We start from the raw sequence: 21,398 nt of genomic DNA, 5'->3' as shown, positions 1-21,398 counted from the left end.
CTAGGAAGTTCCAAACTTGCCCACATTTTCCTGTCTTCTTCTGAGCCCTCCAAACCATTCCAGCCTCTGCCTGTTACCCAGATCCAAAATCGCTTCCACATTTTCAGGTATCTTTATAGCAGCACCCCATTTACTGGTACCAATTTACTGTATTAGTCTGTTTTCACACTGCTGATAAAGACATACCCAAGACTGGATAGTTTTTAAAGTAAAAGAGGTTTAACGGACTCACAGTTCCACGTGGCTGAGGAGGCCTCACAATCATGGGGGAAGGTGAAAGGCATATCTTACTTACATGGCGGCAGACAAGGGAGAAATGAGAACCAAGTGAAAGGGGCTTCCCTTACAAAATCAGATCTCATGAGACTTATTCACTACCACGAGAACAGTATGGGGGAAACTGCCTATGATTCAATTATCTCCCAGTGAGTCCCTCCCACAACATGTGGGAATTATGGGAGCCACAATTGAAGATGAGATTTGGGTGGGGACACAGCCAAATCATATCAGTGGGCATTCTTGTCTTGTTCCAGTTCTTAGAGGGAAGTCTTTCTTTCACTTTTCCCCCATTCAGATTTATGTTAGCTGTGGGTTTGTCATATGTGGCCTTTATTAATATTGCAGTATTTATTTGCCTAGTTTGTTGAGAATTTTTATCATGAAGGAATGCTGAATCTTACCAAATGCTTTTTCTGCTTCTATTGAGATGATCATATGGTTTTATCCTTCATTCTGTTTACATGATGTGTCACATTTATTGATTTGCATGTGATGAAAGACCCTTGCATCCTTGATAAATTCCCTTAATCGTGTACTGTCTTTTTGATGTGCAATTGGATTTGCTTTACTAGTATTTTATTAAGGATTTTTGCATCTATGCCTATCAGGGATATTGGCCTGTGGTTTTATTTTTTGTTGTGTTCTTGTCTGGTTTTGGTGTCAGCATAATGCTGGTCTAGTAGAATGAGTTAAGGAGAATTCTTTCTTCAATTTTTTGGAATAGAGAAGAATTGTTCTTTGAAAGTTTGGTAGAATTTGACAGTGAAGTCATCCAATCCTGGACCTTTCGTTGTTAGGAGACTTTTTATTACTCTTTAAATCTCATTGCTTCTTATTGATCTGTCCAAGTTTTCTGTTTCTTTCTGATCAATCATGGTAGGTTATGTGTTTATCCATTTCTTCTAGGTTTTCCAGTTCGATAGCATATAGTTCGTAATAGTCTCTGATGATCTTTTGTATTTCTGTGTTATCATTTGTAATGTCTCCTTTTTCATTTCAGATTTTATTTAGGTCTTCTGTCTTTTTTTTCCTGGTTAGTCTAGCTAGTCTATCAATTTTAGTTTTTCAAAAAATTAATTTTTTGTTTCATTGATCCTTTTGTTGTTTTTTTTTTTTTTTTAGCTCCTATTTAGTTTAGTTCTCCTCTAATGTTTATTATTTCTTTTACTAATTTTGGATTTGGTTTTTTCTTGGATTTCTAGATCCTTGAGGTGCATCCTTCAGTTGTTTGTTTGAAATCTTTCTACTTTTTTGATGTAGGTGTTTATTGCTGTGGACTTCTCTGTTAGCACTGCTTTTGCTCTATCCCATAGGTTTTGGTATGTTGTATTTCGATTTTTATTTAAGGCATTTTTATGTTTTCTCCTTAATTTCTTCCTTCACCCAGTGGTCATTGAGGAGCATGTTGTTTAATTTCCATGTAATTGTACAGTTTCTAATTGATTTCTAGTTTTAAACATTGTGGTCTGAGAAAGATACTTGACATGATTTCAATTTTTAAAAACTTCATTGAGACTTGTTTTGTGTCCTAACATGTGGCCTATCCTGAAGAATGGTCTGTGTGCTGAGAAATGTGTATTCTGTAGTTGTTGGATGAAACGTTCTATAAGTGTCTGTTAAGTCCATTGTCCTAACGTGCAGTTTAAATGTAATGTTTGTTCATTTTCTGCCTAGATGATCTGTCTAATGATGGGAGTAGGGTGTTGAAGTCCCCAACTATTATTGTATTAAAGTCTGTCTCTCCCTTTAGATTTAATAATATTTGCTTTATACATCTGGGTGCTCTGGTGTAGAGTGCAGATGTATGTAGAAGTGTTATAGCCTCTTGATGAATTAATCCCTTTGTTATTATATAATGACTCTGTCTCTTTTTACTGTTTTTGACTTAAAGTCTGTTTTATCTGATACAGACATAGCTAGTCCTGCTTGTTTTTTGGTTTTTATTTGCGTGAACTCTTTTTTCATCCCTGTACTTTCAGTCTATATGTATCTGTACAGGTGCGATGAGCTTCTTGTACACAGCATGTAGTTGAGTAATGTTTTTTAAAATCCATTCAGCCAGTCTCTATCTTTCAAGTGGAAAGTTTAATTCATTTACATTCAGGGTTACTATTGATATGTGAGGGCTTATTCCTGTCACTTTATTAAATAATTTCTAGTTTTGTATATCCTTTGTTTCCTTCTTTCTTATTGTTTATCATTGTGGTTTGGTGGGTTTCTGTAGTGGTAACATTTGAGTCCTTTCTCTTCCTTGTTTGTGTGTTTGCTCTACCAGTAGGTTTTATACTTTGGTATGTTTTTATGATGGCAAATACTGTCCTTGTGCTTCCAGGTGTAGGAATCCCTTAAGCATTTCTTTTTTTTTTTGAGATAGAGTCTTGCTCTGTCGCCCAGGTTGGAGTGCAGTGGCGCAATCTCGGCTCACTGCAAGCTCCGCCTCCCGGGTTCACGCCATTCTCCTGCCTCAGCCTCTCCGAGTAGCTGGGACTACAGGCGCCCGCCACCACGCCCGGCTAATTTTTTTGTATTTTTAGTAGAGATGGGGTTTCACCGTGGTGTCGATCTCCTGACCTCGTGATCCGCCTGCCTCGGCCTCCCAAAGTGCTGGGATTACAAGCGTGAGCCACCGCGCCCGGCCTAAGCATTTCTTATAGGACCAGTCTGGTGGTGAATTCCCTCAGCTTTTGCTTGTCTGGGAAGGACTTTATTTCTTCTCGTTTGTGAGTGATAACTTGGCTGGGTATAGTATCTTTGGCTGGCCTTTTTTTTTTTTGCTTTTAGCACTTTGAATATATCATCCCGTTCTCTCCTGGCCTGTAAGGCTTCTGCTGACAAGTCTGCTGTTGGTCCGATGGGGGTCCACTTATAAATGACTAGATGCTTTTTTCTTGCTATTTTTAGGCTTCTCTGTTTGTCTTTGACTTTTGACTGTTTGACTATATAATGTGCTGTGGAGGAGACCTTGAATTATATTTGGATATCTTTGAGCTTCTTATATCTAGATGTCTAAATCTTTTGCAAGACTTGGGAAGTTTGCAGCTATTATTTTGTTAGATATTCCATCTTTTTTGTTTTCTGTTTGTCTTCTGAGACACTGAAAATTTGAATATTTGGCCATTTTATGGTGTCCCATATGTCATGTATGCTTTGTTCTTTCTTTTCTATTCCTTTTTAAAATTTTTTTGTCCTACTGGATTATTTCAAAAGACCTGTCTTCAAGTTCTGAAATTGTTTCTTCTACTTGATCTATTCTATTTGTTGAATATTTCAAGTGTATTTTGTATTTCATGTAATGAATTTTTCAGTTCCAGAATTTCTGTTTGGTTTTTTTTTATAATGTATTTTTGGAAAATGTTTCATTCATATCCTGAATTGCGTTTCTCATTTCTTTGTATTGTTTGTCTGTATTCCTGTGTATCTCACTGAGCTTCCAGATCTTGCTCTGTTGGCCAGTCGGGAGTATAGTGGTGTGATCATAGCTAACTGCAGCTTCCAACTCCTGTGCTCAAGCAATCCTCCCACCTCAGCCTCCTGAGTAGCTGGGCCTATAGGCACATGTCACCATGCCCAGCTAATTTTTATTTTTATTTTTTATAGAGACAGGGTCTCGCTATGTTTCTCAGACTGATCTTGAACTCCTGGCCTCAAGCAATCCTCCTGCCTGGGGCTCCCAAAGTACTGGGATTACAGGTGAGAGCCACCATGCCCAGCATTCACTGAGTTTTAATGTCATTATTTTGAATTCTTTTTTTGAGATTTCATAAATTTCTTTTTGATTGGAATCTACTGCTGGAGAATTATTGGGTTCCTTTGTGGGTGTCATATTTCCTTGATTTTTCATTTCTTGTGTCCTTAAGTTAATCTCTGCACGTCTGGTGTAACAGTCTCTTCTAGTTTTCTTAATTTGCTGTTGTAAGAGAGGAGTTTTTCCTGAGGGTGTGTCTATGGTGTTGGTTGTGCAGGGCATTTTAGCTTTGATCTCACTGTGTGCAGTAGTATAGTCTCTGTATGATTTCTTTGGCTATAAATCATGTTAGTGGTGTCTGTGATTTCCTCAGTATCTTAGGGTATGGTGGAGGCTGTAGTGAAGTTTTGCTGGGGACAGGGATACCAGGTTGGCCTGTCCTTGGTCCCAGTGGTGTTAGTAGTGGGGTGAGTATGCCTGCCCTTGGGCCTCAGTGCAGTATATGCTGGCACCAGTGTTAGTGGATCAGGTGGGTTATTTTTGGGGGGCCTCCATGTAGCTTGCTCAAATGCTGGTAGTGGCAGTGGCGAGCTGGATGGGTAGGTGAATTCTTGGGCTCCTGGGCAGCAGGCATGATATGGGTGATGGCAGCAGCAGTGGCAGGACAACCCTCTGGCTCCCAAGCAGTTTGCACTGATGTCGGCAGTGCCTGTGATGGGCTGAGTGAACCAGTCTTCAGGCCCAAATGTGTATGCAATTGGGTGCTAGATGTGGCAGTAATGGCAGGTTGGGTGGGCCTGACCTCAGATGCCCAGGCAGTATGCTCAGGTTCCAATAGTGGTGGAATGGGCTGGGCAGTCCCCAGGCCCCAGGATGGTTTACTCAGGAACTGGGTAGGACATACTTCAGCGCGCCCCACCCGCCCCAGGGATGCATTCAGTCTCTAGCAGTCTTGGGCAGGGGCTGGGTGATTCCAAGGCCCTGGCAGAATGCTCCGGTGGAGGCAGCAGTGGCTATACTGCAGCCCTACTACTGGGGAGAGTGGGGTTGCTTTCAGTGGCACTAGCTGTCTGTATGCCAGTGGCTAGGGAGTGCACACTTTGCTCTCTTTGTCCTTGGCGCTTGCAAAAACGTGCAGTGGCTTCACTGCTGGGAGCAGCAGGGTCTTTGCCAAATGGTTTGCACTTCATCCCTGGCAGCAGCAGCAGCTAGCTGCTGCAATGGCTGTGGTGAGGAATGTCAGAGGGGTTCCAGGGATGTGGAGAAGCAGGGACTGTTGGGCCCCCAGCAGGATGCAGTCTCCTGAGGACTGGGCTCTCAGTATGGTGTCTTCTTGTAGCTGCCTTGGACTCCAGGGGTGTGTGGGACCCATCATGAGCTCCCTCCCTGGAGCAATGCCTTCTCGCCATCTCCAGGCAGCTCCCTCTGTTAGCCTCAAGGCCTGTGAGGGTCTAGGGCTCTGTCATGGCTGGAATTGCACAAGTGCATGGTGGGAATGTGGACCGCTGGGGATCACTCGCTTCCCCTTTCCCCACACTTGGGGAACCTCTTGGCTGCCTTGCCTGACTGCCCTCTCCTTGCCTGCTCTAGGTGTTTTCTGTCACTTCTCTGTTGAATCCGTGTTCTCTCTTAGATGATCTATTCGAAGTCTGATTCTTCCTGGCTATTTTGGTTCTTCTTTGTAGAGGAGGTAAGTACCAGATGCCTCTAGTCAGCCATCTTGAAGCCCCTCCTCTAGATTTTGAATGGTTAACTTTTTAATGTGAAAATGTAACTATTAAAAAACATGTTCTTCATTATATCACCTAAACTCATTGTGACGGCCCTTTGTGAGATAGAGCTCTGACAGACGGGTATTCAGGAGGCTGTGTGGTAGAGAGAAGGGAGAGGTGGGGATGGGGCAAGCCCACTTTCCATCTCTGCTGTGAGCCTCTGCCTGTCAAGGGGCCATTGTCTCGGGGTACCAGGAAGCCATAGAGCATGGCTGGCAGGGGCGATGCATAGTGTACTGGGCATGGCCTCAGGGTGGACTCAGGTGACGTGAGGTGACTGCCTGTTCAGGACCTTGTGTCCTGTGCCACCACTACGCCCACCTGCAGGCTGTCTTACCATTTGACAATATGTCTAATCTCTAACATGGAGAAAAGGAGGCCGTGCAGAGTTTACGAGGATTGCACACATTCAGATTTTGTCCGGCACGTAACTGTGTGCCAGAAATTGTGCTTTGAATGCGGAACCAAACAGCAGAGGGAAGTACGCAGACCTCTACGATAACACGGATGGAGAGAATTCCTACCAAGGGAACAGTAAGGCGCTTAGGTAGAGAATTACAGGGAACCCAAGTTGAAGGGCTGCTCAGAGAAGATGTGGCTCAGGAGAGGACATGTAAAGCAGATGTGAGAGGTGGAAAGGAGCCAACCAGGATGAGGTTAAACTGTAGTAGAAAGATCATTTGTCACCTGCTTGGAAAGTCCAGTACTTTAGGTGGACAATGAAAGGCATCTTCAGTGGCTGGGGGTGATGGCTCTTATGGCACCCTATTGCAGGTGCCTGTAACCACAAGATTGTGTTGACTGTGGCTGTTCATGTGAGTACTTTGGCCTAAAATCCTATAGAAGCCGATTGAAATTCGCAGAGGAGGCTTAAACCCACTCTATTCAGCTAGAATTTCTTTAATACCAGGAATTGGCCCAGGCTAGGCTAATTATAGGGGCTGGACTTTTTGGAGCCTCTCTTCATGCCTCTCAGAGGAAGATTGTGATGCAAAAAGGGCAGTACATAGACACAATGTTATTTTATCCCCAGGGAAGCCTTCTCATTCAACCCTGGGAATCAGACTTGGTCCACGTGACACAATTTCTTGAGCAAGTTCATGATTGGCAGCACTTACCCCAGGGAGAAGGCAGTGGAATCCCGTAGCATGGGTATCTCTCCGCCAGCCCCCCAGCCAGCCTGGTTCTGTAGGCCCTGGCAGTTGCCCAAGGCTGGGCCCTTGCAGACTGTGATATGTACCTCTTGTTAATCGAATATTCCTGGGTAGAATCAGACTGGACATGTTTAATGAGCAATTAAAATGATTGCTCTATTGCTTGGCAAGCACATCTCAATGAATTTGAGCACTAACCCTCCTAGGCCTCCTGAATATTTTCTGGTTATTGTTGCCATTAGACAGGGATGAGATACAGCAGAATGTCACATATCAGATGGACATTCCTTCAAGGAATTCTTGCTGACCCACTTTAATTACGCAAGAGCAGACCTGGATGTGATTGTCAAGACCAGGGTTTGCTTCTTTCTGTTTCTGAATGCAGAGTTGACCAGTGACACGCTCAGGTTACTCAGAACTTAGGGGTTACAAATAAGGCAAAATGTGCTTTCTTAATTTATTCTGAAGAAAACAGCTGTCCCAAAACAGGATACTTATTCCTAAGTGACAAAAACAAAGGATGAACTGGAGGAGTTGCATGGCATCAGGTGGCCTCAGCACCACTGAGCCTCACTCGAATCCTGACAGCACTGAGGCAGTGTTTCTGTTCAGCTCCCCTTTTGCAAAGTTTAACCGACTGTCTTTGCAGTATTTTTTTCATCTGACTGGTTACAGTTTAGTTTTTGGCTGAAGTTTGGTTCAGTCTCCTGAAGGTGGAAGGGGGGGGCAGATTTAAAACAATTTCCCAATAATACCAAGATTATTTGCATTTTTCACTCTCATTCTCCCATAAGTGTACAGCGGAGTTTCCAGAAGCTAAGCAACATGCAGGATAGCATCTTCCTTAACTGGTGGAATATGTTCCTGTGTTTTACGATGTTCTAATATAGCAAAGATGGAGAGATGGAACCTGTGTAAACAAAAGCTCTTTGTGGGGGCCTCAGTAATTTTTAAGAGTGTAAGGAGGTCCTGTGGCCAACAAGTTTGAGAATCTCTGTTGTAGAGGCACAGTCTCCCCAGAGGGTAGCTATTTAGTCTGAGCAAATGTTCCCTAAACAGCTACTGTGTACCAGACCAATCAGCAATAGCTTCTAAGTTAACATATCCCAGTAACATCTTCTCATAAACCTTGATAGGTGCAATGAAAGAAATGAATAGGGTACAAGGATATGATAACAGGGATGAAAAGCCCTTTCTGAGGAGAAACCTGAGGAGGGGCCAGTTATGCTGGGTTGGGATGTGGGAGTGTTCCTGGGAGGAGGAGGAGGAGTGGGAAAGGCCACGGGTTGCCAGGAAAGGAGGGCCTAGGCCGAGAGGAAGTGAGGGTCATTTTTCCTGCCTGCCATGTTTCTGTCAGTAGTATGCTCCCTTGCTCGGGGTTCGCTCTTAGAGTTCTGTGCATCTTGGGCCAGGGCTGGCCAGATGAGTAGCCTGAGCAGAAGCTGTTTCCTTCCCAGGTGGTTGGACAGTGGTTACCTTGGTTGGAATGAGGCATTTTGTAGCAGATATGAGACCTGCAGCTTTACTCTCTAGGTCATCAAGAGTCAAGAGTGGTAGTCACATGGAAGTCTTGTTCCACACTGGAGGTGTGCCTGGAGTGGTGTGTGCTGCATTTCTGCATCTGCCCTGACTTTATTTGATCCTGGTAGCAACCCTGTAGATTGTTGACCTCATTTTTTAAATGATTAAACTCCTGCTTGGTAGTGTGCTCAGTGGACTGGCCCCAGAACACAGAGGGAAGACTTTGGGGTCAAAAGCCAGTGCTTTGGCCACTGCCCCAGAATTCTCTCAGAGGAAATATTTTATTGCCTCTTGGCAATGAAAATGTATTTCGACTATATTTGAAAAGTTCAATATTTAAGGGAAATCAACAGTATTAAAGGGTCCTTGTGAGTGGTAAGTAACTCACAAACATAGCCCCTTTCACCATGTTATTTCTGGTGATTTTGGATTTTTATATGGTTACATCTTTAGTTTTTGGGACTGTGAAGCCACCTTTGCTCAGAAATCATTGTCTTCAATGTAATTTATTGAAAACAAATTATATTTGCAAGATCCTCAGCTGCCGCATTGGAGGAAGACAGTCCTGAAAAATTCCCTTCAGCTGTGGCCTTCTGTCCCCTCCACCAGTGCTGTAATATATGCCCCTCATTGTTCTGGGGATTTGTTGCTACTCAAGTAATTCTGACTCCCTTTAAAAGGCCACTATAGAAAAGAATTCCATGTTAATGCTACTTGCTAAGCAATGCTAATGAGAGTCATTTATAATGGAAATCATTTTAGCATTCAGTAGTTTTTAATTATACATGCTTCTCTGTAAGTATATTGTATATACTTACTTTTTTAATGGTCAGTTTTAATTAATTGCCTTTGTGAAAGCTTGTTCTTTCACTCTCATAAGAGTCAACATGTATTTATCAGAGCAAGCCACAGAAAAGCCACAGAATGGCCTCTTTTCTTTTATTGTGGCTCATTTTTGAAGTTGAATACAACTGGGTATTTATCGAAAGCAGAGTTACTCATAATGAAGCATTGGTTTGACAGAGTAACTTCTGTGCTAAGCAGAAAGTTTGTTAAGATGTAATCTCAGTCTGCACATTGCAGTATGTAAACACCAAGTGAGTTTATCTGGCTCTGTGGTATGAAGTCAGGCCTGCTGAGTTGGCCCTTAGGAGCAGATCCCTATCTCTTAGTTTGGAAGTGGGAGGGCCTAACCGCTAGCAACCTCATGAGCAGGAAGCACAAATAAAAAAGTGATCTGGTGAGCAAGATTTCTAAAATGGCCCCCAAAAATGTCCGCACAATTGCCTGGAACCTGGGAATGTATTGCTGTTATTACTCCTATGATCATGTTGTGTTGTGTGGCACAGTTGACCTTAAAATAAGGGAGATTATTTGGGGTTATAAATACAGGCCCAGTGGAATCCCACAAGTGCTTAACAAGCAGAGAATGTTCTCTGACTGGTGGCAGAAAGGGAAGTCAGAGAGATTGATAGCACAAGTGGGCTTTGAAGATGGGAGAGGTCATGTGACTGCAGATGCATGTGGCCCACCCCAGGGGAAGTCAGCCAGCAGACAGGCCCTCAGTCCTCAAGCTTCAGGGAGCTGTGTTCTGCCAACAACCTGAGAGAATGTGTAAACGCAGTCCTCCTGAGGCCTCCAGTAAGGAGGGAGACTGACCAGAGCAGAGAATCTCAGCATGCCCATGTAGACTCCTAGTCCATGGGAAGTGATACATTTGTGTAGTTTTAAGCCACTAAGTTTTGTTTACATAGCAATGAAGTGATACATTTGTGTAGTTTTAAGCCACTAAGTTTTGTTTACATAGCAACACACCTCTTATATGGGTGACAAATGCTTTCCATGTAGAGGAAAACCTTCTTTCTAGAGATCTGTAAGAGCCATTTGCTTCTAGAGCCTCTGGGCCAACAGCCAACATGATCTCTTGATTTAGCCATCTTCTTCTTTTATTTCTTTTGATAATTTTTATTTTCTTTGTAGAAATACAGTCAGGCAGTGACTTTCAAGTGACTTTGACTGTGATCCAAAGTAACAAGTAGCTTTTATATTGAAACCCAGTTCACTTTTACATACACATCTGAGAGACAAAATTACCTCAAAAGACTTTATCCTTTTTATGTCAGATGCACTCTGACATATTCTATTTTATTGTACTTTTAAAAACATAGGTCATCACCCACTACATTCATTTCTTTACCTGTCATCCCAAAGTCGGAAAGTTGTTGTAGTTGGTTGTGCTTCTGCAGTTTTGTTTTACTTTTTAAAATCATCAATCACATGTTATTTTAAGAATGAATTTCTGTTTGTGAAATGTTGCTCAGTGTAAAGTGGCATTATGGCTTTATGGGTCTCTGTGACAAGTCCATGTCCCTCCATCCAGGTTCCCTGGTCTCCCTCCTGGGTAGTCTGTGCAGCACCAGCACAGGTGGCAGTGGTGCCTCTCTCTGCTTGTTTCACTTTGTGTGTTCATTACTGGACGTAATGAAAACTTTTCGCATTTTTTTAACGACTGCTGATATTTCTTTCTGTAGATGGAACAATGTTGCCTCAGCTCCAAGGTGATGGGCATTTAGTGTGATTCCAGCCCTTTGCTGTCACAAACTAGTGCAGTGTACAAACCTCTTCCCGCAGGTGTGTGAGGATGAATTCCTAAAAGAATTGCTGAGACAAACTATATGTGCCTTTGTCATCCTGAGGGCGGTTGTCATCCTGTGGAGGTTTACCATTTGCTCTCCCACCAGCAATGTATAAGCATACCTGCTTCCCAACACTTCTGCCAACACATATTATTTGATTAATTTTCTTGGCTGATAATGGTATCTCATTGTAGTTTTAATTTGTATTTCTCATTGTGAGAGAAGTGAAGCATCTTTTCATGTTTTGAGAGCCATCTATGCATCTTTTCCCATTGTTTCTGTTAAGTCATTGATTTGCAGTACTGTAATTTGTGATCAGTTGTAAACATGAGCTCCTCTGGCCTCTTAACCATCCTTATCCAGCCCCTCTTCACATTCCTCCTTGACTAAAAACAAGCTCATTCAAACAGATCATTCCTGTGGCCCTCTCCCTTTTGAGATAAATCAGATGGGCAAATTTGCTTTTGTTAGGGGCTTGGGACCCAAATGTTTAAAATTAGCTTAGCTGATGAGTGAAAAGGAGGCCCAGTTGGGGGTTGCACAGAAAATGAGAGGCGTGGGTAATAGAGGAGGCTGGGCAGTAACCTGGCAAGAAGGCGGCAGAGGCCAAGGAAGGCGCGCTGGTGTCCTGCAGTGAGAAGGATGTGTGTGATATCAACTGGGTAAACACACTGCCATAGCTGCTCCAGCCACAGCAGGCTCTCTCAGAAGGGAACTGAGAAAAGGGGAATGCCAGTTTCTGCCAAGGATATATGGAAAGGTTTTTTTTCCTCGTATGTTCTTTGGCAACCTTGTTAAAATCATTTAAAATGGTGAATTTGATAAGAAAGCCAGCCACTAAGAGACTTGGATGTAGCAAAACAAATTGTCGAAAAGTATTTATCATTTCTAAGAAATAAAATAAACTGGGATTTAGGCTTGATTAGAAATCCAGAGGTTTGTTTTGGCATAATTAATTACAACATCTGAAGAAGGGAGGATTTTTACAAGAATTTTTTTTGTAGTGAGATTGCTTTATATTCCTTTTCATGACTGGAAAGTCTGTCATTTGGCAACCTGCAAAGAACTTCAGGAACAGAGGGCCTAAGTTTTCTTGACACATTTGGATTTTTGCATGATGAACATTTGCACTTTTATTAGTAATTGTCGAGTGGTGTGTGTGGTCTGATCCTATGGAGAGGAGAGCTAGTACTGCCCCCAGCTCCTGCGTGCCACACTGCCTGCTGCTTTCAGAAAGAGCAGGACAGCTGGTCCTGTCCCATCTAGTGAGGTCCAGTCCCATCTAGTAAGGTCCTGTCCTGCAGAGCTCCTAAGAGGGGATTGCTGGCCTTTGACTACACTGGCTTCCAGAATCCGACCATGGAACCATATTTGAAGCTGTCAGCTTCATTTTTTTGTTGATCAGGCCAGTCTTTTAGATCTTTGTTGGTTGATAGATTTCTTTCAGCTCTACAGCAGCAGCAAATAAAGCTCCTTAAAATTGTTTTCTTGACCATTCTGCCTATGGATTGGTTCTGACCTTTGAAATGTTTGCTGTCCTTTAGATAGTGACAGAAGGAGCCTCTTCTGGGAGCTGTGATGACCCCACAAATCTCACTGGTTTTCTTGCTTTTATTGGAGGAGTTAGCATTTGTTGAAGTTTATATTTATGTAAAATAACAATGAGTAGATGTAAAATTTTTTTTTGAAATTCTGTGATCTAATAAGAGAGACTCTTTCTCTGTCATTGGGAGGCTTGATGAGGATCGGACATACCTGCTGAGAGTATCCTGTAATGTTTTCATAAGATTGGAAAGGGTGAAATGAGAGCAGAAATGCAGGCCGAGGATGCCAAGGCTGTTTCCTGTTTCCTAAGTAAAACTGAGCAGGGCAGAATCTCCCCAGCCCTGCCAGAACTCCCTTCCTCCTTGGGTCCGCTGTCACTGTCATGCAGGCCTTGACATCTGCTACAAGTGCACACACGGGGAACCACACAGGAAAGTGAACACATGTCCTGACGTGTGTGTGCCTGGTGTGGCTGCTTCCTTGATCCAGGCTTTGTTGTGTTACAAGGCTCTGCCCTCCTACCTTCAGGCGTTGCTCCTCATCGTGGGCACGCAAGGATGGAATCGTTACCCCAGAGTACACTTTTTGACTTGGATTACTTGTAGTTTAGTACTGGAGTTCAGAACTTTAGTTTCCCATCAGAAACCTGCCTCCTCCCAGGACACTGACCCTGATTGGGCACGATTTTCCAGATAAGACCCCACCTCCTCCCACAGGGTTTGCCTTCCCTTCAGAATACAGGAAAGTACACGTGGTTCCAAGAGGATCATGCTCTTACTAAGATAAAAGGGAGGAAGGTGACTAGGTACTTTCCTCTGCTGCCATCCCTTGAAGGGAGGAGGCTTCCTTCAATACCTCATCAGTTCTAGGGAGTATGCTTGACCCAGCAACACAGAGGAAGAAGTGACCTCATAGCAGTGAGGGGCAAGCATGTGGATATTGCTGGGTATTTCTTCCTCAAAGTCTACCTGGGAACAGGTGATGAAGACGCTCACTTCTCTGCAATACACCATCAGGCTGTGGTCTTCATGATACATTTCAGCCTTGCCTATGTGTGTTGAACAGAGCTGGTCATCCTCAAAAGTAACAGAAGAGAGCAATAAGTACAGGAAGGCTTTCAGTCCCAGAATAGTGTTAGGACTAAATGTCAGAGAACAGGGGGACTGTAGGAATTTGGGGACCTTAGCATGGATACCCTCTCAATCTGCTCCCCTGTGGTATAAACAGTAAAGCCCATGATACTAAAAGGCCTTGAGTGCTTGTCTCTGTGGCAGGTGGAGCCAGTGATGGGTGCCCCGAGAGGAAGATGCTGGAGAAAGAGGACAGTGTCTAAGGCAGTTGGAGAAAGAGGACAATGGCTTATGCAGTCAGGCCTAGAAGATGCAAGGGATGTCACAGCATAGTGTCCACAGGCATCCCGAGATGTCTCTCATTTTGTTTTAGGAAGAGTATTGACAAAGGTAGTGATGGGAGGGTTATTTCAAGGATGCTATTTTCATGTGTCCAAGTAAACTTAAGATTCCTAAGAACTTTGATCTCTAATGCTTTTAAAGACCGTGTACCTCATGCCCATATGCACATTCAGTTAGAAAATAAATGTAGATTCTTTGGTGAATTCGAAGATGTGCTCATGGAGTGGCACAGCGTGATCTCAGTGTATACATGAAGCATGCTGAGGAGAGCTTCTTGGATCTTGTTTCTTCAAGTGAACTTGCATTAAAGTGGTGTTGAATCTCTGCATTGGGAGTGGGAGCAGCCATACAATGGGTGCCTTAATCTGAGTGCCATCCTGGCCCTCTCCAGGCTGCTTCATTTGCTGTGAGGGGTAGGGGGAGGAGGAGTTTCCGGGCAATGGCCCTATCGGTTCTGGTGGTTGACCAAGGGTCGGGGGTCCCAAAGGTGGAGTTCCAGGATGAGAGTGCACCCTTGGGGATGGTACTTAGAAAGAGTGGTGACTAGGCCTCAGCCAGGGAATGGTGGGCCAGGGTGGAGCTCCTTTGTATGAAGGAGTTAGCACCAAGGGCCATGCAGGTGGGCCTGCAGAAGGTAGGTGGTGATATGGCCTTTCCAGTGATAACAGACTCATGGCACTGTTTTCCTGGGGCTGTTGGGGTTGCATAGAGCATATTCTAACTCAGGCTTACTGTCTTAAGGAGGGAAGAATGCTTTTTTATGAATACGCGTAGGTCTGTGGGGCTGTGGAGCCTGGGAATCCGAGGCTGGCATGGGAGTCTGGGGCCCTCTAGCGGTGGTGGTGCATCCTCAGTTCAGTGCCACTCACTGTCCCTATTTCTCTCTGTCCATTTCTCTCCTCACTGCAGTGCTTCTTCTCCTTCCTAGATTTTTTTCTCTAAGTTTGACTATTCACCACCCCAGAGGCTCTGTTCTGTCCCATGACCTCTTGCTGTACTTTCTTTCAAATCTAAATTTTCTTGATTATTTTTCTTAATTTATAGTTTCAAGATTAGACCTATTGGGAGCACTCTGTGCTCTACCTCAGCCCCTGGTTGAGCTATGGATTGGTGTCCCCCGTGGTCACGTGGTCTGGACTCCCTTTTGTGTGAAGAGCTGTGGCAGGGCAGTGAGGTTTTGTGGAACTCAGGGAGCATCTGGCACTATGTATGAGGTTGTGAGGTGGGAGAGAGCTCTTAAATCTATGAGCCTTGTTGACCTTGGGAACTAGGAGAGAGTGCTGGGGAAGCCAGTGCCAGCAGGCCTGGAGCCTCATATTTCTTTGGCATTTGTATGATACCTTGTAGTACTTCGTTTCTTGACTTATATATGAACTAACTCAATTTAGATGCTTAGAAAATAAACGGCCACTGGACCTGCAGGAGATTAGTAGTGGTGTTCCATAGTCTCAGACATTTCTTACACTTTTATCCACAGATAAGAAAAAAATAGCGATATTTGATTTGTTTTGGCAAGGCTAAGGATCTAATATGTGTTACTCGTTGAGCAGCAGGAAACAGCAGACATTTCCAGAGTTTCTCCCTGTCACCATTCAGGAGACAGTGCACACAGTCCCCTTGGCTCTTCCCTGAACACTGACCAGAGGTCTGTCATTGCAGGCTGGGAGTCCTCCGTCAGCATCAGCTCCGGCTCCGGTGTCCTCCTTCTCTCGCACTTCTATCACGCCATCCAGCCAGGACATCTGCAGGTAACACTCTGCTTCAGATGCTGCCATGATCAGTGTGCAGCCAGAAATAAGCATTAGTGTCTGTAGGTTCTTGAATTTCCATTTGCTTATTCAATCTGCCTTTGGTCTAAACAGTTGGCGAGTTTTATGTGTGGTTTGCTCACCAAGTTACCCATGCTAGTCTCATTTCTTCACTATGATGTCTATTCTCTTTTAAAATTGTTTTTACTTTCTGTGCTTTTATCCCACTGTTCTGCATGCAGTTCCAGTGCAGTGTTTTCTGAGTGTTGTCACCACAGTTCCATGCAGTCTGCTGTTGTCTTGAAAGCTCCTCACTGCCAGAGTTCTCTGACACAAGGGCTCACTGTGACAGTTATCTGTAAGGACACATTACAGGCGTCAAAGAGAAATTCCTTTGGTTCAGAATGGGTCCAGGCCTTGAAGCCTGCTAAGAATACCAAAGCCAGAAGAACACTAAAGTTCTCAAGGTCCCTCAATGATGTGGGTGAGAAGGCGCAGGATACTTCAGAAAGTTTTGCCTATATGGAAAGAACTTGTTCTGAAGGAAAATTAATACTCCCTCAAGATCCGTGTCTCAGAACTAACAGGTTTCATCATAAAGAAAAAGGAACCCTGAACCACAAACCTCTTGGCAATTCCAAACATTCTTGTGTTTCATGCCTTTCTGCCAGTCACTCAACTGCCTCAGAGGTGGAAGCTGGCAAGAGGGGCAGGCCCAGCCTGCTGCTGGAAGAGAAGGCAGATGTTGAGGCCACGTCCCGAAGCCGGCGACTGCTCCAGTACCTGTTCTCACTCTCGCACGGCTGGAGCGCCAGCAGCCTGCACAGGTTCCATGAGCTAGAGAGCCGCGCCGCTCGCCTGCACACTGCCAAGTCCTCCAGCGGTCTAGCAGGGAGTATGGGCTTCTGCTCTGACGAGATGGGAGATGACGACGTCTTTGAGGACAGCACATCTGCAAAACTGAAGAGTAGGGTTCTGCGGGCGCCCCTCTGCTCCACGGAAAAGGACAGCGACCTGGATTGTCCTTCTCCCTTCTCTGAAAAATTACCCCCCATATCTCCCGTGTCCACGTCAGGGGATGTCTGCAGGTTGGTTTACCAGGAAGTGCCATTCTAGCCATCTCTGCTCGCATCGGGAGCCTCATCTTGCTTTAATATGTGAAGTTTCAGGAAAATGAAGTAATAGAAAGTTGTAACCAGTTGTGGGTTGATTGTTTTCTCCAGAAGAATAGAGTATCAATATCATTTGAAAAACTTAATTTTTATGACACAAGTCCCAAGATAGTTTCACAAATGATAAAAGAAGAAGAAGCTGGCTGGGCGCGGTGGCTCACGCCTGTAATCCCAGCACTTTGGGAGGCTGAGGCGGGCGGATCACCTGAGGTCGGGAGTTTGAGACCAGCTTGGCCAACATGGCGAAACCCCGTCTCTACTAAAAATACAAAAATTAGCCGGGCGTGGTGGCGGGCGCCTGTAATCCCAGCTACTCAGGAGGCTGAGGCAGGGCAGGAGAATTGCTTGAACCCGGGAGGCGGAGGTTGCAGTGAGCCGAGATTGCACCATTGCACTCCAGCCTGGGCAACAAGAGTGAAACTCTGTCTAAAAAAAACAAAAAAAAAAACAAAGAGGAAGAAGCTACACATATTAAAGGCCAAGCTGACTCTTCCAAACTAAAAATAAGTAGACTTTGCATAAAGAAACTGGAAGAAAGAAACTAGTATCTTCAGTTTTCCAGCCTGATGGTCCAGATTTTAAGCATTGTTGCATCTCCCAGCCTCTTTTTTAACCCTTGCTCCCCACCTACCCCCAAAAGGTGTGTGGGGACTGGCTGTTCTCCAGTAGCTCCTTCCTTCCTTCCTTTTAACTGGGGTGTAGCTACCTATGTCTCGTCCTAACTCTGTTTCCCCCCTTTATCTTTCCTTGTGCAGCATCCTTGTCTGGCCTCCATAATTCACTTTTTGTCATGACTCTTGTGCCCTCCTTATTCTGACCTTTCCCCAGTCTCTGCTCCTTAGTGCCAGCTGTCGTCATTTCTAACATTTGGATCAGAGATCCCCTCACTAAAACAGCCTGAGAGCCTGGCTCCTTCCAGGACGAGTGCCCCAAGCTGTTCTCTAGCTGCTGGAAAAGACCCCTCTGTTTCTTAAAAGCCTGTTAAGTTCCTTCAGGCTAGTAGCTACATCTTGCTGCATACTTCCTTGGAAATAGAGAGTGCTTTCAAATTAATTTCTCACTTATTGCTATTAGTGGTCCCAAGAAAAAGAGATGAAATTGCAGCATCTTGTAATGGTGAGTTTTTTAGGTCTAGGAGAGGTACTGTGATCTTTGTTTACTTCCTGAGAGACGACAGAAATGTGTAGTTGTGGGGTACGAAGGTAAAGTCAGTGATTATAACTAAAAAGCAAATATCATTTAAGGTCACTGGTATTTTTGGAAGTTGGAATGCTGGTTTTGTTTTACATAGAAATTTTCCCTCTAATTATTTTACCATCTTATGTTCTGGAAAATGATTCCATGTTGCTTTAAATTCATCTTTCAGTGAAGTTCTTATGTCTTACCAAAAAATGACGGCTTTGTCATTTCTTACATCATTTTTTCCTTTCTGTTGCCAAATGCCCTCCAGACTTTCCATGTTGGTGCGGTAAGCTAGACATTTTTAATTTGTAGTGATTGTTTTCATTTGTGTTTGTATGTTTTTGTGCCCATAGTCACTTCTGTGATGTTCGTTTCTGAGTTTCCTTTGTGGGGATTGACCTGCCACTGAAGTGTCAGCTTCCCTGTCATGGGACTCTACTTGGAATGACGGGTTTTCCTTCCACCATAGGATCTGCCACTGTGAAGGAGATGATGAGAGCCCCCTGATCACCCCCTGCCACTGCACAGGAAGCCTCCACTTCGTGCACCAGGCCTGCCTGCAGCAGTGGATCAAGAGCTCCGACACACGCTGCTGCGAGCTCTGCAAGTATGAGTTCATCATGGAGACCAAGCTGAAGCCGCTGAGAAAAGTACGTGGGAGGAAGGGATGCTTCATCCTTCCTGAAACCAGTGACCCCCAGAAAGCTGGTGTCTCAGATCACGAGGTCATGGCTTGCCTGCGTTCATTTCCTTAAAAAGCTGGGGCTGGTGCTTACGTTTGCGTTGTAGAGATTGTTGTTTCTGGTGCTGATTTTCAAGTCCCTCTTCTCAGGAAGAAGCTCTTTCTGACCATTCATAATCCTTCTTTTCCCTTCAAAGTAAGACTGCTTGCTTGTCGGTGTCAGTCATCTGGCCTTTGACTACAGACTGTGACATACCTTAGCACCTAATTTTATACATATTAACTGTTGACGTCCTGCTTCTCTGATTAGGACTGTCTGTTGGAGATTAGTATCTCCCCAGCACCCAGCACAGTGTAGCACACAGTAAATTTATTTGTATACACCCATAATAAGTATTTGCTGGATGGGAGCGTGAGTAGGTGGATAGGAAAAAGAAAGGAAGCACAAACGTTGCGTGATGTGCAACTGTCTTCAGAAAGGACCCACAGGCGTTGCATGACACACAGCTGTCTGGAGGCCCATGTCGCTGCTCCCTCTGAGAGGAGCTTTGTCCACTGCACTGGCTTCCTGTTTAAATGTTGACTGTTTCATATATCTCTCTAGATGCCCAGCACAAAAGGTTTTGTCTGGAAGAATAGAAGACTGTTCCTATCTCAGAACGTTAATATTATAAATTGCAAGATAAGTCACATAATCAAATACTAGCCAATTAAATGCTAAATGATGCGCTAGTAGAGCATATCAGTCATTCAGAAAAGGAAATGCTCATTATGGGCTAGAGTGCTGGGGAAGTGGAGCGATGGTAGCCTCATAAGGGTGTTTGGGTTTTAGAGCAGTTCTTGAAGGATCACTAGGATTTGGAGGCAGAGTGAAAGGAGTTTAGAGAGGTCAGGCTATCTGTGGAGTAAAGCATACCCTAGAAAGGTGAAGGTGAGCATTGACAGGGTGTCAAGCTACGTGTGTTGTAGGAAGTAGCAGGGAGCATGGGGCACTGAGGCACTGACTGTATTGTAGGTAGGAAGACCAGGGAACTTGCTAGTATATAAAATCCCAGCAGAAAACAACCAGATGTTAGAGAAGGCTTGTGCAAACAGCTTAAAAAAATGTTTTGCCCAGTAGAAGCCTTGTAATATATTGGGTGCCTACTCTATGCTAATCTCTCAATATGGGAAGTCCTTGAGGCTCTGTTTTCAACTACCCTGCATAGACCCATCTGGAAAGAGGCTGTGACTAGGGTTGTTAAAGGATATGTGCAGAGTGTTTACACATTGTTCTTTCTCTCTATGTGTTTTCTCCTGATTCGGAAACCAGTAAATGAAAAAGAAAGTCTGGCTATTTGGAGTAAATTAATGAGCTCCTAGAGGAAATGGGACTAGCAGAGTCTGCTTGTACCAGGAACTCTTAGCGTCGATTTTGAGCTGTTGCTTCGAGCCAAAGTAGCAAGGACCAAAGAGTGAGCGTCTTCTGCCATTCACTTTCACAATTAGTGTGACCCATCTGCTAGTGTGTTGTGGCATCATCAACCCTCTTCTTCCGCTCGTCCATGCCAGTCAGCACATCAGGGAGACTTAAAACGTAGCACCTGGGTCCTGGGTGAACATACTGTTTTCATTAGGACTGAGATCATAGAATTCTTTATCAGGCCATCTTATGTCTGCTTGCAAGAATAAGCAGACAAGGGGATTTTTGATGGTAGTTCAGCATTCATCTTGATCCTGGCTTCTTTTCATTGCATAGAAAGTTGGCTGCACCTGGTACCTGGTTGAAGCCAAGTGGTTTTAGGAGAACGGTACTTGGGGGAATGCATCTAGTTTGGGAAGGGAGAAGTGGGGCGGAAAGCCAATCTTACCTACCTACAATGCTCTCACCGCACCAGAGCCCTTCCCCAGAAGCCTGAGCCTCACACTCTGTGTTGTCTTTCTAGTGGGAGAAGTTGCAGATGACGTCCAGCGAGCGCAGGAAGATCATGTGCTCAGTGACATTCCACGTCATTGCCATCACATGTGTGGTCTGGTCCTTGTATGTGCTCATTGACCGTACCGCCGAGGAGATCAAGCAGGGGCAGGCAACAGGTGAGTTCTCAGGCTGAAGAGCAAGCTCAGCATGGGGGCCGGGATAGCTCACAGGAGTCCTGGGGTCAGAGGATTTTCCAGTTAACCGAAAATGTCTGGGTTTCTGGAGGAGGGACGTCAGTTAGGAGGCACTAGCCTCCTTTTTGGCGTTTCTTTTGCTGTGGTGGTAGTTTTTGAAACCCAGTCAGGAGAGTTCATATTCCGGAGCATGAGAATCTCCGCAAACTACGTCCTGTAAAAGCAGGAAGTAGCTGGACACTGTCTTCCACTCTTCTTTGACTAAGCAACATTGGATGAGTTGTGAATCCATTGGTCAGTTGTGCAGGCTTGTAGTCTCCAGATACTTAGGAGGCTGAGGGATGGAGGATTGCTGAGGCCCAGGAGTTCAAGGCTGTAGTGTGCCATGATCACACCTGTGAATAGCCACTGCACTCCAGCCTGGACAACATAGCAAGACTCCATCTCTTAAAAAACAACAACAACAAAGAATCAATTGATTATGGGAAGTTCAGAAGTTGTGTTTTTCTTTACTTCAGA

At 44.4% G+C, this 21,398-nt stretch overlaps 1 protein-coding gene across 11 annotated transcripts in view; it reads left to right on the top strand.

The window, feature by feature from the left end:
• Positions 1-21,398, top strand: part of MARCHF8 (membrane associated ring-CH-type finger 8) — a 157,138-nt gene that overhangs the window by 131,462 nt on the left and 4,278 nt on the right. For 8 of the 11 annotated variants that reach the window (XM_055275294.1, XM_055275296.1, XM_055275290.2 and 5 more), the window contains 4 exons: positions 15,664-15,752; positions 15,995-16,840; positions 18,576-18,756; positions 20,714-20,861. In XM_055275294.1, coding sequence (XP_055131269.1) covers positions 15,664-15,752; positions 15,995-16,840; positions 18,576-18,756; positions 20,714-20,861 — 1,264 coding nt within the window. Of the gene's footprint in view, positions 1-3,736; positions 3,970-15,663; positions 15,753-15,994; positions 16,841-18,575; positions 18,757-20,713; positions 20,862-21,398 lie in introns of those variants that run through there. The other 3 variants (XM_055275300.2, XM_063637437.1, XM_055275298.2) reach the window with 2 other exon arrangements.

Source organism: Symphalangus syndactylus, chromosome 4 (genome assembly GCF_028878055.3).
Source record: "Symphalangus syndactylus isolate Jambi chromosome 4, NHGRI_mSymSyn1-v2.1_pri, whole genome shotgun sequence".
Lineage (NCBI taxonomy): Eukaryota > Metazoa > Chordata > Mammalia > Primates > Hylobatidae > Symphalangus > Symphalangus syndactylus.
This window is presented reverse-complemented; position numbering and strand designations above follow the sequence as displayed.